Below are 17405 nucleotides of genomic sequence, written 5' to 3'. Positions count from 1 at the left end.
GCACAGTTAAATTAAATTAAATAAAAACAAAAAAGAAATACATACTTAAATAAATTTCAAAGGCATTAAAATTTACTTTATGTTGAATTAAAAATCATAGAATATGCAAAATTTTGCAGACATGGATGTTAAAGAACCAGTAGCCAAAAAAAGCCCGTACAAAACCAAATCTTTTAAAGATTGGGAAGAAAATTATATTTTTAAATTAATTTCATTGGTAGAGGCTGAGCCCTGTTTGTGGAACGCCTCAATGGATGGATACCACAATAAAGCCATTCGCGACATTGGCTGGCTAAATATTGCCGATAACTTTGAACCCGCATATTCGGTAGTGGATGTAACCACCAAATGGACAAATTGCGAATTCAATATAGGGGGTATGCCGCCCGTTCTAAAACAAAGTCAGGACAGGGCACAATGGAAATGCCTAAATGGAAATATTTTAATGCTATGGCTTTCGTAGGCCGAGCCGAGGATCACCAAACACAACCAACAATTTCCAATTTAAATATTGCCCATGGTACCGATAATAATAGTAAGTGTATATTTTAAAAAAATATGTACCTCAATAACAAAAAACTTGTAACTTATATCCAGTTGATAGCGACACCCCCACTACGTCAACACCACCATTATCTACCCCAACAATTACCCGTCGCACACAACCCTCAAATCAACAATCGGCAGCAACACAAATTGCAGAAACAATGCGTGATGCGGTTAATGTAATGAAAGAGCGTAAAGAAAATGCATCAGACCCAAATACGTCTTTCGCTAATTACATTCTAAGCGAGTTTAAAAACTTTAAATAGCACAGAAGCTGCGACTGTGAGAAAAAGGTTACTCTTTTCTTTATTCAATGCCTGGATGAGGAAAAAAATAGTAATAGTAAAATTAAATAATGTATTATAGTTAATGTTTATATTTCGTTTATTTTTGTTATTAAATTTACATATTTTTGTTATTGTATTTATATGAAACAAACATTGTTGTTATTATATTATAAACTTAAAAATTGTTTATGATTCTTTAATATAATCCATTCTAGTATGTCCTATTGATTTATATATATATATATATATAGTCTATAGTCTAGACCATTGACTAGTCTATAGTCTAGACTATTGACTAGCCTACAGTCTACACTATTGACTAGACTACAGTCTACACTATTGACTAGACTATTGACTAGTCTATAGTCTACACTATAGGACTAGTCTATAGTCTAGACTATTGACTATCTATATATATAAAAATGAAAGTGTGTTTGTATGTATGTAAGTTTGTTTGTTTGTTTGTGCTTTATAGACTGCTAAACGGCTGGACCGATTTTCCTGAAATTTTCACAGTTTCTTCCTGTATGTCTGGAAGGAACTATAGGCTACTTTTTATGTTGAAATTTCATGTGGGCGACGTGCCACGCCCATATTAAGAAAATATTAAATTAGTATATCTGAGATAATATAATAGTTAGAGTCTTCAAATTTTGTCGGAGCAACTTTAGTATCAATATAATTATTTAAGACAAAAAGTGGGCGGATTAGCATTAGGGGGCGTGGCACCTCCCATATAAATTTAATACAAAAATTCGTTTATCTTGGAAACTATTATAGTTAGAATATTAAAAATTTGCACGAGTAACTTTAACATCCATGTAAACATTTTGGGAAATAAATTGGCGGACTACCCATGAGGGGATCAGCACCTCCCATATTAATAAAATACAAAAATTGGTTTATCTGGGAAACTAATAGAACTAAATTCTTCAAATTTTGCACTAAGAACTTAAGTATTCATCTGAACATTTTGGAGAAAAAAGAGCGGACTTTCGTCATGGGGGGCTTGGAGGCCCCATATAAATTAAATAGGAAAATTATTATATCTGAGAAACTATTAGAGCTAGAATCTTCAAATTTTAATTGAAGAACTTTTACATTCATGTGAACATTCAGAGAATAACGGGCGGACTTTCAATGGGGGCTTGGCACCTCACATATGAATTAAATACAAAATTTCGCTTATCTGGGAAACTAATAGAACAAGATTCTTCAAATATTGCAAGAAGAACTTTATTATACATATGAACATTTTGGAGAAAAAAAGGGCGGACTTTCATCTGGGGGCTGTGAGTTCCCATGTGAATTAAATAGAAAAATTCGTATATCTGAGAAACTATTAGAGCTAGAATCTTCAAATTCTACATGAAGATCTTTGACATTAATGTGAACATTTAGAGAATAACGGGCGGACTTTCAATGGGGTCTTGGCACCTCCTATATGAATTAAATAAAAAATTTCGTATATCTGGGAAAATATTAGATTTTTTTTTAATTTGTCATCGATTACATCAAAATCTTAATTTACGTTCGGAACAAATGTATCTCTGGAAAACATTACAGTTAGAATCTTCAAAATTATTAAGAAGATTTTTTATTTACATATATTGCTTTTAGGGTAGCAAAGCACACTGGGTATAGCTAGTAGTCTATAATCTAGGCAATTGACTAGTCTAGTCTATAGTCTAGACTATTGATTAGCCTACAGTCTACACTATTGACTAGCCTACAGTCTACACTATTGACTAGTCTATAGTCTAGACTATTGTCTAGTCTATAGTCTAGACTATTGACTATAGTCTATAATCTAGGCAATTGACTAGTCTATAGACTAGATTATTGACAAGTCTATAGATTTGTATTGATATAGTCGAGACTATTGTCTAGTCTAGTTTATAAACTAAACTATAGACTAGACTATATTGTAGACTATAGACTGGACTATAGCCTAGACTATAAGCTAGAATAGTCTGTAGGCTGGACTATAGAATATACTAGTTTATAATGTAGTCTATAGTCTAGACTTTAGACTTGGTTATAGGCTAGACTGGACTGAATCATAGTTTTAATATTATTATTTATTTGATTTTTTCTGTAAACTATTTACAAGTAGAAATTTATAACCGATTTAGAAATTTAAATTAAGAAAATCATATTTTTTTTTTATAAATTTTCTTTATTATCGTGGTAATATTAATAACTGAATTAGCTATATAAAAAACCAACAGTCTTTCTGTAGAATTTTTATATATGTTTATATTGAAACGGAACTTCTCCCTCTTCAATAAAATATTGGGAGAATTCTTCTCGAATTACTGAGGTTTCTTGATTAACATATGAGCGGTGTGGTCGGAGGTTTGGTAAATTTTGGTCGATGTCATTCCGCCATTCACCAGGGATTAGAGTGCCATCCTCGGAATAGTGGTCAACCAATTTCGGATTGAAATATACGGTTTTTTTTTTGGGTCATCAAAAAATTGTGCAGAGCACAGCAAGCACAAGTTATTGTGCGTACTTTCGTGGGTTCAAGCATTATTGCGCTTCGTAATATTCTAAAACGAGCAGATAGAATTCCGAAAGCATTTTCTATAACCCTTCTCGCTCTTGACAATCTATAATTATAAATTCTTTGTGTTGCCGTTAATGTTCGCAAGCTATAGGGTTTTAACAAGTGTGGTGAGATAGCGAATGCATCATCAGCAACAAGCACATATGGTACCGGAATATTTCTAGATGGAAGTGGTTCAGAAGGTGGCAAATTAAGTTTATTATTGGTCATAGCTTCATTGAAGGAACTTTTGCGAAAAACGCCACCATCTGATATCCGACCATTTGATCCAACATCAATATACAGGAATTTATAAGATGCATCCGAAATCCCCATTAGGACTATGCTATGTGTGCCTTTACAAAATAGCGGATAGGAATTTAAATAAGTCATATTTTATTGTTTAGGAATTCATTTTACCTTTATAATTGTAATAAATACTTCCTGAATGTGCTGGTGCTTTCATAACCACGTGCTTTCCGTCTAAAGCTCCTATGCAATTGGGAAAATTCCACTTATGCAAAAACTCCTCAGATATAGCTTTCCATTCTTCGATGGTTGATGGTTGTCTATATTTTGATAATTAAAGAAATTAGTGTATTCCAAATAACCGTCAGTTAATGGTACCTTTAAATATTCCGGCTGAAGTACATTGTAAATTGCATTACAAACTCCTGGAACTATAACCGAGATTGTATTAAACGGTATCCGAAATACAAACTGGAGAGATCTAAAACTCTCACCTGTTGCCAAGTAACGAAGAGTAACCGCTAAACGTTCGGTGGCAGAAATGGGTTCCCGGAATCTTGTAGTCTGCTTCGTTATTAGAGGCTTAACTAGATTTAACTAAGGAAGCTATTAAAAGGTAATTAGGAATTTATATTACAACATAGAAACTTGCCAAATAATCAAAATCTTTTGCCTTCATTCTTAAAAAGTTGTGATACAGTGTTGGAGTTTCCAAGCGAAGCTCTTTCAACAACTTTGCGCAACACCCTTCCTCTTTTCGCCTTCGCACCCACTCACGAACCCATACTCTTTCTTGTTTTTCTTTTTTCCCTTCCAAAAGAATTACTGATACAACACCACAGCATAAAAGAAGAAAAGTATCTTCATTATTCATTTCAAACAAATAAATTTCTGTTTGTTTACTATTTCACTAAACAATTATTTCACACAAATATTTTGTTCAATCTGAACGGGCGGCAAACAAGTTTTTTCTGTTTATATTTTTAGCTATTTGACAGCTGTTTCATGAAACAAAAAACGGCAAATATTTTGTCACAATGTGAACATAAAACCAACTCTGTTTTTATTTCATATGTTTTACAACAAACAAGTGAAAAAATATTTTATGCAAATATTTCATAGGTGTGAACGTACCTTTACACACAAAAATACCTTAAAAATACCATCATCTCACTCACATGTGCTTGGTGGATGGATGGATGGTTGGTGGCTAGTGGTGGAAGGTTTTGTTGTTGCTGTTAGTGCACCTTATCAATTTACCTTGATGATCAAGATGGCGTTGTTGATCATGACGATGATGACAATCTCTGATATTGCGCCAACATTTCCTGATATTTTGTTGTCATTACTTTGCATTTCTTAATATCATTTGATTTTTTCTTACTTAGTAACTTAGACTAATTTAGTTTCTATTACTTTGTATAAATGACTAAAAGTCAGATGTTTACTTTTTACACCATTTCTAAATCAACTATGTCATTCATAGCTTGGAAAGGATTTTATAACGATTAATCCTTTTAATAGATTTATATACCCTACAACACTAGGAGGGTATTATGCACTTACGCAGATGTTTGTAACACCCTAAAATATTGGACCTATACCTACCATAAAATAAACCAATCGGCTTAGAGCCATTTAAATCCTTTCGTCCGTCGGTCCTTCTTTCATCTTTTAGAACTTAATACAAATCACAATTTTGAAGATAAATTTGGTACACATAATATTTTTGGCCCAACAATGAACCCAATTGATTTCAGCTTATAATTATGTGCGATGCCATGTCCGCTCTTGATAATTAACCTATTTCCGCTCTTGATAATTAACCTATTTCCTTTCATTGTTAGTACGGTAATTTTTCAAAGTTGTTTGTACAATAATTGAGTATTGTAGCTCAAATTATTTCCCCGATACACGAATTATTGTATATAATTTATATCGGAGGGTACCATGTCCCCTACTTCTAGTCCGTCCATATTTGTCTTAAATATTAATATTGATACCGAAGTGGCTCCAAGATCTGTAAATGTAATATAATAGATAGATAGATAGATAGATAGATCGATAGATAGATAGATAGATAGATAGATAGATAGATAGATAGATAGATAGATAGATAGATAGATAGATAGATAGATAGATAGATAGATAGATAGATAGATAGATAGATAGATAGATAGATAGATAGATAGATAGATAGATAGATAGATAGATAGATAGATAGATAGATAGATAGATAGATAGATAGATAGATAGATAGATAGATAGATAGATAGATAGATAGATAGATAGATAGATAGATAGATAGATAGATAGATAGATAGATAGATAGATAGATAGATAGATAGATAGATAGATAGATAGATAGATAGATAGATAGATAGATAGATAGATAGATAGATAGATAGATAGATAGATAGATAGATAGATAGATAGATAGATAGATAGATAGATAGATAGATAGATAGATAGATAGATAGATAGATAGATAGATAGATAGATAGATAAGATAGATAGATAGATAGATAGATAGATAGATAGATAGATAGATAGATAGATAGATAGATAGATAGATAGATAGATAGATAGATAGATAGATAGATAGATAGATAGATAGATAGATAGATAGATAGATAGATAGATAGATAGATAGATAGATAGATAGATAGATAGATAGCTAGATAGATAGATAGATAGATAGATAGATAGATAGATAGATAGATAGATAGATAGATAGATAGATAGATAGATAGAGATAGATAGATAGATAGATAGATAGATAGATAGATAGATAGCTAGATAGATAGATAGATAGATAGATAGATAGATAGATAGATAGATAGATAGATAGATAGATAGATAGATAGATAGATAGATAGATAGATAGATAGATAGATAGATAGATAGATAGATAGATAGATAGATAGATAGATAGATAGATAGATAGATAGATAGATAGATAGATAGATAGATAGATAGATAGATAGATAGATAGATAGATAGATAGATAGATAGATAGATAGATAGATAGATAGATAGATAGATAGATAGATAGATAGATAGATAGATAGATAGATAGATAGATAGATAGATAGATAGATAGATAGATAGATAGATAGATAGATAGATAGATAGATAGATAGATAGATAGATAGATAGATAGATAGATAGATAGATAGATAGATAGATAGATAGATAGATAGATAGATAGATAGATAGATAGATAGATAGATAGATAGATAGATAGATAGATAGATAGATAGATAGATAGATAGATAGATAGATAGATAGATAGATAGGTAGATAGATAGATAGATAGATAGATAGATAGATAGATAGATAGATAGATAGATAGATAGATAGATAGATAGATAGATAGATAGATAGATAGATAGATAGATAGATAGATAGATAGATAGATAGATAGATAGATAGATAGATAGATAGATAGATAGATAGATAGATAGATTAGATAGTGGTTGTCAGGTACATATCATATAGTTTACATTGTATTTTTTAACAAATTGTCTTTATTAAACAAGGATTTCCTTAATCATATTTGAAAAAATATATTGTACATAGTGATGAATACAGATTATGATCGCATACAAACAAAGTCTACTTTCATTATTTGCATTGTCTGTCGTTATATTAAAACACTTAAATGCATACGTGTGCTGTCGATATGTAATCTTACAATTTACATTGTAAATGGTGTAAATAAATAATTTTTCGAATTTTTTTTTTACCTTTCATTCCCCCATTTATTATTAGATTCATTCAAAAACTCACATGTGCTTTCTTGATTGCAACTGAATACAATTTAAGCAAATATTTTACTTAAATATTTTCTTTTTAGTTTTTTTTAAGTATTTTGGTTCATTTTAAAATTTTTTTATTTAACATTTTCATATGAATGTCGCATTAAAGTAAGAAATACCAAAAACAAAAACGTATTCGTATATATAGATATGTATGGTTGTAGGGAATGAGTTTACATTTCAAGATTAAGAGTGTTGAATGTAGTATGAGAGTATGAAATGGTATTTAGAATTTCGCCCGTTAAGTTACTAAATAAATAAAGTGATTTTTTGTAGTTTTCATCATTTGAACTGCTAGTTGTCTGCTCAAATGGACGGAAGGAAGGACAGACGTTTGTACTGGTGATCAAACAAAATTGTGCTGATAACAATTAAGGCAGCCAGTCAGTCAGTGTTGTGAGTACATCATAAAGTACAAACAAAACACGGTTTACAAATAAAATGTCTATTCAACTCATCTTGAAAATGAAATATCTTTTTTATATTTAGATTTTTTTGTTTGTCTTTTTTTAAGTTCAAATAATAGATTACACGAATTGGTTTAGTTTTGAACACATTTTTTTGTAGTTTCTTTGTTTAGTTTTTCAAAGTGTTTTTCTTTTGCCTTACATGATTAGAAACAATTTATATTAGTTGAAAATTGTTTAGATTGAAATGATCTATATTTAATGGATAGTTATTAATAACACGAACATATATTGAAACTCAAAGCTTTTTGTGGTCCACACATTATGAGCTTATAACTTCATTATAGATTATATATCATAACTCCTAGGGGGTCCTACACTATACTCCCCTACACAAGTTTACCTCATTATATATCCTCCCGGTTCCGTCTGTGTGCACTAGATAATTTTTTACCAAAACTCGGGTAAGCCGGGTTGAAGTCTATAGACTAATAACCGATGGACCGATTTTCTTGAAATTTTAGCAGAGTCTGTAATGAACTGAATGCCACTTTTGGTTTTGAAATTTTTAATGCCCTAAGCCACGCCCACACACAAAATATGTATCAAATTTTGTATATATGAGGAACATTAACCGTATAGAATCCACAAATTTTACACGGACAATTTTGAAAACCATATGCACATTTTGGAAAAAATTTCGAACTTTTAATAGTGGGCGTGGCACCTCCCATATGAATTAAATACTTAAATTCGTATACTATAAAATCTAGAGATACCAAATTGTGTACTAGTACTTAAGTATCAATATAAATATTTAGGACAAACAAGGCCGTAGGAGCAATACTGGGCGTGACACCTCCCATATAAACTAGATAATGAAAATACACAAAGCTGGAAAACTATCACAGCTAGATAATTCAAATATTCATTTGGAGAAAAAATTAGCGGACTAGGAATAGTAAGAGAGGCACCTCCCCTACAAAGTAAATATAAATAAATAGTCAAAATTTACTTAAACAAGTTAGAGTGCTATATTCGGCTGAGTCGAATCTTAAATACCCTTCGCCAGCTACTTTTATATTAATACTTTTCTACTTTAAGTGTTTTTCTGAAGGGGACCCTGTATAGCAGCTATGATAAATTATGGACTGATAGGAAAACAATTTCACAGTAATATTTCTCTGTATATGAGCAATACTTCTGCCAAACTTTATATGGATATCTTAATTTAGTAATGAGTTATGTGCCTTTAAGTGATTTTCGGGAGGGGGCCTTGTATGGGAGCTATGACCAGTTATGAACCGATCGGAAAAAAATTTCTCAATAATATTTCTGTGCATATAAGCAATACTTGTACCAAATTTTATATGGATATCTTAATTTAGTAATGAGTTCTGCGCGTTTAAGTGATTTTCGGGAGGGACCTTGTATGGGAGCTATGAAAAATTATCGATCGATCCAAAAAAAAAACGTTCATAGTAATATTTCTGTGCATATGAGCAATACTTGTACCAAATTTTATATGGATATCTTAATTTAGTAATGAGTTAGCGCGTTTAAGTGATTTTCGGCAGGGGACCTTGTATGGGAGCTATGACCAATTATGAACCGATCGGAAAAAACTTTCCCAGTAATATTTCTATGTATATGGGCAATACTTATACCAAATTTTATATGGATATCTTGATTTAGTAATGGGTTCTGCGCGTTTAAGTGATTTTCGGGAGGAGACCTTGTATGGGAGCTATGTCCAATTATGAACCGATCGGAAAAAACTTTCTCAGTAATATTTCTATGCATATGGGCAATACTTATACCAAATTTTATATGGATATCTTAATTTAGTAATGAGTTCTGCGCGTTTAAGTGATTTTCGGGAGGAGACCTTGTATGGGAGCTATGTCCAATTATGGACCGATCCAGAAAATTTTTTCTCTGAATGAATTCTATTGACAGAAGATTTTAATTTGTAAGACATAAACATTGTGACGGAAGTTATAAACAAATAACCCATTTTCCGGGAATATGTACCTTTGTATGGGCGGTATATGAAATTGTGAACCGATTCTGACAGTTTTCAGCAAGAATCAAGTTCTTGTATAGAAACGAATGTATGGTGATTTTCATGGAATTACCTTGCATATGTTTCGAGAAAATTACATCAGAATGTGTAAAAAAATGCTTATTTTTTCGAGTTTGTTTTAAATTTTGATTCATAACTTTTCCTGGTGTGAACCGATTTTGCCCATTTTCAATACCAAACAACTTACGAAAATTAAGAATATTTTGGGTGAATTTGGTCAACTTCTATTGCTTCGTTTTATCGCGAGTGTGTTTTAAACAGACAGACAGACGGACATAGCTAAATCGACTAAGAATTTGATAAGGACCCAGAATATATATATACTGTTGGGTCTCAGATTAATATTTCTTGATGTTACACACGGAATGACAAAGTTATATATACTCTCTATCACCACTGATGATGGTGGAGGGTATAAAAATATGTCAAACATTATTAAGCGATTCACTGATAACACTTGTTATTATTTTTATGAACAACATATTCTATAAATTGTAATCGTTTGACAATTACCTAAACTGATGTAAAAAGAAATTGATGTGAAGTAAGTGTAAAAAGTAAATGTCAATTATGTGTGTGTATTTTAAGTACTTTTTTCTGGCATTCCAATTTAGAAAAGTGTCTAGTCATTATTATATTCAAAATTTTGATTGCCAACCTACAACAATCAATTCTTGAGTAATTTCTCTCAATTATTTAACTTGATAAATTTAGGCACTACATTTAGACCTTTGCTCTTTATATAGAACAATAATTTTTAATAAATAATGTTCTTGAATTAAGCGCATTTACTTACGATGACAGCCTCTGTGTCGACTATTTTCGAAATGAATCCGGTAATAAAATATAGTTTTTTAATTAAGAATTTTAAATACACTGTCCGAAGTTCAACTGTCCGAAGTTCAGAACTAACTGGGGTTGGAATTGATTTGAAAAACTTTAATTTAGAAAGTGTGATATTCACACTTGTACTTAAGTTAAATTGTAGAGATAAAATCAATTCTTTAGTCCCAAGTGTGTCTCCTCGGGACCATAGAATAACAGGATCAGTAGTAAGGATAACAAGGAACACGTTTTTTTTCCTATCTCTGATCAGCCTGAGTTGCTAGATATATCAGAGTGATCCACACATTCACAATGCTCCAGATTATTCGGTATCACATCAAGAGACGTCTTGTGTAGATAATAGTTAGTGCTTTAATAGCTAGTTTACTATTATATACGGATTCCTAACCTCACCCAGTGCATCGCTCTTTTAATTGCCGAGATATCGGATGGAATTACAAAAATATCACGTAGAAAATATAAAATGAAATTCCATAATTTATACCGTAAATTATTGCAAAATTGAATTATTTGACAAAGTGGAGTGATTTTATTGTTAGAAAATATTGAAAGTTTTGTAGCAATTCTTAAGAAGTATTGCACAAATTCTGATAAAGAAATGGTGCTACTTTAACAATGTCCATATACATATCTGTGTGTTTATGTGGAACTTGTAGTTAAAGTAAAAGTAAAATTTTAAAAATATTTCGGACTTGAGCTCTCTTAAGTTCTCTTGTTTGTGCAGTAATAGAAAAATTTAGCACTAGGTTAGGATAGGTATCGAGGGCAGCTGCTACAGAAGCAGCTCACTTGGGTCCATTTAAGTTGGTCCCGTTGTGTTTTCTAGTGGTCGCACGTAGTGTGTTTTGATGTCACTCTCTGCTTCCAGAACTAAACCAACCGGTTTTATTTATGAAGCCAGACAAGAAGGGAGCACCAAAGTGATGTTCCCTGCTTTCAGTGAACGTAGCGCAATAGCTAAGTAGTTGCGGTATCGTCTCATCTTCTTCCTCATTATGACAACTTCAGCAGTAGTCATTATATACAAGTCCTAGTCTTCTGGCGTGAGTGCCTATGACACAGTATCCTGTAATTACTGATACGAGCGTTCTTATATACTCTCTTCGAAAACCTATGAGCAGTCTTGATCTGAGAGCATCATAGGGTTTTCACTGAACCACCAGATTTGGACTTTTCCATACAGTTCATTAAAAACAAGAGGCTTACAGTTCGTAAGAGAGATAACAATAAAGGCGTCGATTTCTTCCTCATCCAACACCGGCTAATTTATTAGCTATACAGTTACCCTAACATTTATCGTGACCAGGGACCCATATTAGCGTAATCCTAGAATGTCCCGCTATGTCATTTAGAGATACCCGGCATTTTTTGATTAACGTAGATGTCGTGAAGACACCCGTTAGATTTTTTATAGCAGAATTGCTGTCAGTATATATACTTATGTATATCCCCCGATATGTGATAATACCTTAGCCAATTCGCTGCTCGTTTGATAGCAGATATTTCTGCCTAAAGAACACTACCGTAGTTAGGCAGTCTGAAGGATTATTTAATACCAAATCCTTCAATAAAGAAACCACCACCCACTTTTCACTCCTCTTGGAGCCATAAATCGGAATTCCTATGTTGGGCTTCGTAATGCAATAATCAACATTTAAATGGCGTGATTCGATTTGTTTTATAATTCTAGAGTGCCCGGCAAGTTGAACGGCCATTAAGTCAGCTGGTACTCCCCCCTGAGGAGTGCCACGATTAACAAGTTTCGTGACGCAGACTCCACCCATTGTGGCACTTATGGCCCTATTACTCAATATTTTCCCAATGAACTGTTGATTTTGAGGCATGATTTATCTGGTGAACATCAAGTTCTAGAGTCTTGAGCTCGAAGGACGCAAGACTAATTGGTCTATAGTCCTTAGGTTTGGTATGTGATGTATTACCTCCTTTGGGAATGAAGACAACGTTATGCTGGGAATATGCAGCTTACTTAAGCATGCCTTGTAAATCAATAGCAGCCATGGGATCACAAGATCTTCATTTTTCTGAAGGTCTGATGGGGTAATTCCGTCAGGACCAAGTTAAAATGGGCGGGGTCAGAAAGTGGGCATTACTCCTCACATATTATTTAGTTTAGTAAAAATAAAAATGGGTGGGATCTGAATAGTGGGCGTGTTATATTCTATTAAAATTAATATTAAATAATATCTAGAAGAATTCAAAACTATACACGAGTAATTTTATTACCATTTTACGTAATTTATATCAAGATGGGAGGAATAAAAAAGTGGCTCCGCTTACAAAAATAAGTAGTTATAATCCAATATTTTAAAATGTTTAACTGTTAAACAAAGATTTTTAAACAATATTCAAGCAATTTTGCTACATCTTCAGGAATTGTAATAAAAATGGGCGGAATATATAGTGGGTGTGGCAATTCCATTATTTTATTGTCAAATATATCTTATCATGTTAAAATAACGTCAATTACACTAAACTTAAATCATTATTTTTACATTTGTAAGTTCTTATTTTAAGAATTAACGGGTTCAAAATAGTGGGCCTGTCGCTTAAATTAAACAAAAACGGTCAAGAAAAGAATTCAATCTGGATCTAAGCTCAATATATCTAAATACACGAATATTTATAATCTGCATCGAATGTAGAAAGGTTATTACAATTAATGTAAATATTTGGACAAAATGTATACGTTATTTTAAAAATTCAATATTCTATTCTGTAATCTGTTTTTGAAACTGTATCTATGCTGCATTTATATTCATGAATAGGTGCTAAAAATACGTAAAGTATACGTACGATAAAATGCGAGGTGTGAAGTTGAAGTATTAGTTATAGTTATTGCCTTCAAAATGAACTGGTTAAATGACTAACTACCTGTAGCTAAATGTTTTGTGTATCTTCTACTAATTAGCATCCTGTAAATGAATTAATAACACAAAACTACGAAATCATGAATTGCTATTTGGGCACTTGTTTTGTCGAGTTATGTATACATATTTGTTATAGATTTTTATGATATAGTTTTATCTTCATTTTAGATTTCTCTTTCGTTATGAGTTCTACATATGTATGTACATATAATTTCAAACTAATGTCAGATTTATTAAAGTGATTTTTTAAATCAATTTACTGAGAGTTTATACTATTTTTTTTTTTTTTTGGAAGGGGGAGGGTGTAAATTAATGCTAATTGAATTTCCGAATAAAATTGATTTCCACATCACGACTATTTAAAACGTGGACTTGGGGTGTTGAAATTCGACGTTATTTATACTTATTTATCCATTTAGAGTTGTGGTTTAAATGTAACAAAATTGTTTAATTTATGTGATATTTAATATTTTTATTTATTAGTATTATATTTACATATGTATGTTTGTGTGCCAGTCTATTTGTTTATTTATTAGTTAGTAATTTGCAAACTTTAGTTTTAAGTTATTTTTTTCTTTATCGTATTGATATTAAAAATAAACCTGCATATTCATATCCATATTAATAAATAGATATTAATAAATTTTAATTTATTATACTATTTCTGTATTAAATCAAAACTACTCACGTGAGTACTAAAGAAAGAGCTATTTTAAACAAAGTTATAGCAAATTATCAAATACACAATTACGAAAAGAAACATATTTTCAAAATTTACAGATAAAACAAATTCAGATGATTGGAATGACGGGGAATAAACCGCGAGAAAAAGAAGCTTTAAGCATATTTTCTGTTGAAGGAGAACTTTTTTAAACTTGATTATATAGTCTATAGTGTAGTGTAGTCTATTTTCTAGTCTATAGTATAGTCGACAGTATAGTCTATAGTCTATTCTATAGTCTATTCTATAGTCTATTCTATAGTCTAGTCTATAGTCTAGTCTATAGTCTAGTCTATTGTCTAGTCTTTAGTCTAGTCTATAGTCTAGTTTATAGTCTAGTCTATAGTCTTGTCTATAGTCTAGTCTATAGTCTAGTCTATAGTCTAGTCTATAGTCTAGTCTACAGTCTAGCCTATTGTCTAGTCTATAGTCTAGTCTTGACTAGTCTATAGTCTAGTCAATAATCAAGGTATAGTCTAGCCTATAGTCTAGTCTTGACTAGTCTATAGTCTAGTCTATAGTCTAGTCTATAGTCTAGTCTATAGTCTAGTCTTGACTAGTCTATAATCAAGTCTATATCAAGTCTATAGTCTAGCCTATAGTCTAATCTATTGTCTAGTCTATAATCAAGTCTATAATCTAGCCTATAGTCTAGTCTATAGTCTAGTCTTGACTAGTATATAGTCTAGTCTATAGTCTAGTCTATAGTCTAGTCTATAGTCTAGTCTATAGTCTAGTCTATAGTCTAGTCTATAGTCTAGTCTATAGTCTAGTCTATAGTCTAGTCTATAGTCTAGTCTATAGTCTAGTCTATAGTCTAGTCTATAGTCTAGTCTATAGTCTAGTCTATAGTCTAGTCTTGACTAGTCTATAGTCTAGTCTATAGTCTAGTCTATAGTCTAGTCTATAGTCTAGTCTATAGTCTAGTCTATAGTCTAGTCTATAGTCTAGTCTATAGTCTAGTCTATAGTCTAGTCTATAGTCTAGTCTATAGTCTAGTCTATAGTCTAGTCTATAGTCTAGTCTATAGTCTAGTCTATAGTCTAGTCTATAGTCTAGTCTATAGTCTAGTCTATAGTCTAGTCTATAGTCTAGTCTATAGTCTAGTCTATAGTCTAGTCTATAGTCTAGTCTATAGTCTAGTCTATAGTCTAGTCTATAGTCTAGTCTATAGTCTAGTCTATAGTCTAGTCTATAGTCTAGTCTATAGTCTAGTCTATAGTCTAGTCTATAGTCTAGTCTATAGTCTAGTCTATAGTCTAGTCTATAGTCTAGTCTATAGTCTAGTCTATAGTCTAGTCTATAGTCTAGTCTATAGTCTAGTCTATAGTCTAGTCTATAGTCTAGTCTATAGTCTAGTCTATAGTCTAGTCTATAGTCTAGTCTAGTCTAGTCTATAGTCTAGTCTATAGTCTAGTCTATTGTCTAGTCTATAGTCTAGTCTATAGTCTATAGTCTAGTCTATAGTCTAGTCTATAGTCTATAGTCTAGTCTATAGTCTAGTCTATAGTCTAGTCTATAGTCTAGTCTATAGTCTAGTCTATTGTCTAGTCTATAGTCTAGTCTATAGTCTAGTCTATAGTCTAGTCTATAGTCTAGTCTATTGTCTAGTCTATAGTCTAGTCTAGTCTGTAGTCTAGTCTATAGTCTAGTCTATTGTCTAGTCTATAGTCTAGTCTATAGTCTAGTCTATTGTCTAGTCTATAGTCTAGTCTATAGTCTAGTCTATAGTCTAGTCTATAGTCTAGTTTTGACTAGTCTACAGTCTAGTCTATAGTCTAGTCTACAGTCTAGCCTATTGTCTAGTCTATAGTCTAGTCAATAATCAAGGTATAGTCTAGCCATTAGTCTAGTCTTGACTAGTCTATAGTCTAGTCTATAATTAAGTCTATAGTCTAGCCTATAGTCTAGTCTATAGTCTAGTCTATAGTCTAGTCTATAGTCTAGTCTATAGTCTAGTCTATAGTCTAGTCTATAGTCTAGTCTATAGTCTAGTCTATAGTCTAGTCTATAGTCTAGTCTATAGTCTAGTCTAAGTCTAGTCTATAGTCTAGTCTATAGTCTAGTCTATAGTCTAGTCTATAGTCTAGTCTATAGTCTAGTCTATAGTCTAGTCTATATTCTAGTCTATAGTCTAGTCTATAGTCTAGTCTAACGTCTAGTCAATAGTCTAATCTATATTCTGGTCTATAGTCTGGTCTTTAGTGTATTCTATATTCTGGTCTTTAGTGTATTCTATAGTCAAGTTTATAGTCTAGTCTATAGTGTAGTCTATAGTCTATAGTCTGGTTTATGGTCAAGTCTATTGTATAGTATATAGTCTAGTCAATAGTCTAGTCAATAGTCTAGTCTATAGTCTTCGAACCCACAATATATTCTCATTAATAGAAAATTTAAAAAAGTTCGGGCATCGGAAGCATATAAATAAACATTAATGTAGTCAACATATGTCTTTCGAAATACCCTGTCTAACGAGCCCTTAGTGTAGACACGCAAAATATATTGGTATTTGTATTGACGTAATAAAACAAAATTTTATATTTTTTTCCCTATGAGATATTTTGAACTAAATTTAAATTGAATTGTGTTTTAGTGGAGCAAAATATAGATAATTGTGTATGAGTAAGACGCTATTTATTTTGAAATAAATATTAAGGAAATTTGGCGTAAAACAAATAAATATAAGATATTATAACGAAATTTTACTCTCCTGCTATTTTCTCTATTATACATAAATAGTGTCTAAAACATTGGATGGCACAAGGGGATGATTTCGCTCATATGACAGGTCTTTTTGTTAAATCTTTTAAAGCGCTGCTTTACGTTTGAAATTCTTATAGTTTTTACAAGTTTCAGTAGAATTGGTATTTGTAGAGGATTCCTGTCGGTGCCTGTTGTCCGCGCAAGTTAAACACTGCCGTAAAAGGTAAATTTTTTGTTTTCTTATATATTTTAAATAAATTTCTTGAGACTTAATTAATATTTTTACTTAAATCATGGTCA

The 17405-nt window shown here is 31.6% G+C and overlaps 3 protein-coding genes across 3 annotated transcripts; 1 reads left to right on the top strand and 2 right to left on the bottom strand.

The window, feature by feature from the left end:
- Positions 1-363: 363 nt before the first annotated feature.
- On the top strand, positions 364-812 carry LOC119610631. The gene is made up of 2 exons (XM_037965926.1): positions 364-535; positions 598-812. The coding sequence occupies exons 1-2, from the start codon at positions 418-420 to the stop codon at positions 810-812; spliced, it is 333 nt and encodes a 110-aa protein (XP_037821854.1). The 5' UTR covers positions 364-417.
- A 2195-nt stretch (positions 813-3007) lies between these two features.
- On the bottom strand, positions 3008-3944 carry LOC119610632. The gene is made up of 2 exons (XM_037965927.1): positions 3805-3944; positions 3008-3740 (listed from the first exon to the last, which is right to left on the bottom strand). The coding sequence occupies exons 1-2, from the start codon at positions 3848-3850 to the stop codon at positions 3262-3264; spliced, it is 525 nt and encodes a 174-aa protein (XP_037821855.1). The 5' UTR covers positions 3851-3944; the 3' UTR covers positions 3008-3261.
- A 16-nt stretch (positions 3945-3960) lies between these two features.
- On the bottom strand, positions 3961-4755 carry LOC119610629 (the record flags this gene model as incomplete). Its single annotated transcript, XM_037965925.1, has 2 exons — positions 4286-4755; positions 3961-4230 (listed from the first exon to the last, which is right to left on the bottom strand). Coding segments are annotated over exons 1-2 (492 nt in total), but the record flags the coding sequence as incomplete, so codon positions are not given.
- Between the last annotated feature and the right edge of the window lie 12650 nt (positions 4756-17405).

Source organism: Lucilia sericata, unplaced genomic scaffold (assembly GCF_015586225.1).
Source record: "Lucilia sericata isolate MDLA Ls3-8-SP2 unplaced genomic scaffold, ASM1558622v1 Contig001256F_arrow, whole genome shotgun sequence".
In the NCBI taxonomy this organism is placed as follows: domain Eukaryota; kingdom Metazoa; phylum Arthropoda; class Insecta; order Diptera; family Calliphoridae; genus Lucilia; species Lucilia sericata.
This window is presented reverse-complemented; position numbering and strand designations above follow the sequence as displayed.

Coding starts and splice junctions, on each gene's coding strand:
- LOC119610631 (XM_037965926.1), top strand. CDS start 418: ATGGAAATGCCTAAATGGAAATATTTTAATGCTATGGCTTTCGTAGGC. Junction 536..597: donor CCATGGTACCGATAATAATA/GTAAGTGTATAT, acceptor ACTTATATCCAG/TTGATAGCGACACCCCCACT.
- LOC119610632 (XM_037965927.1), bottom strand. CDS start 3,850: ATGAAAGCACCAGCACATTCAGGAAGTATTTATTACAATTATAAAG. Junction 3,741..3,804: donor TATTTATTACAATTATAAAG/GTAAAATGAATT, acceptor TATTTTGTAAAG/GCACACATAGCATAGTCCTA.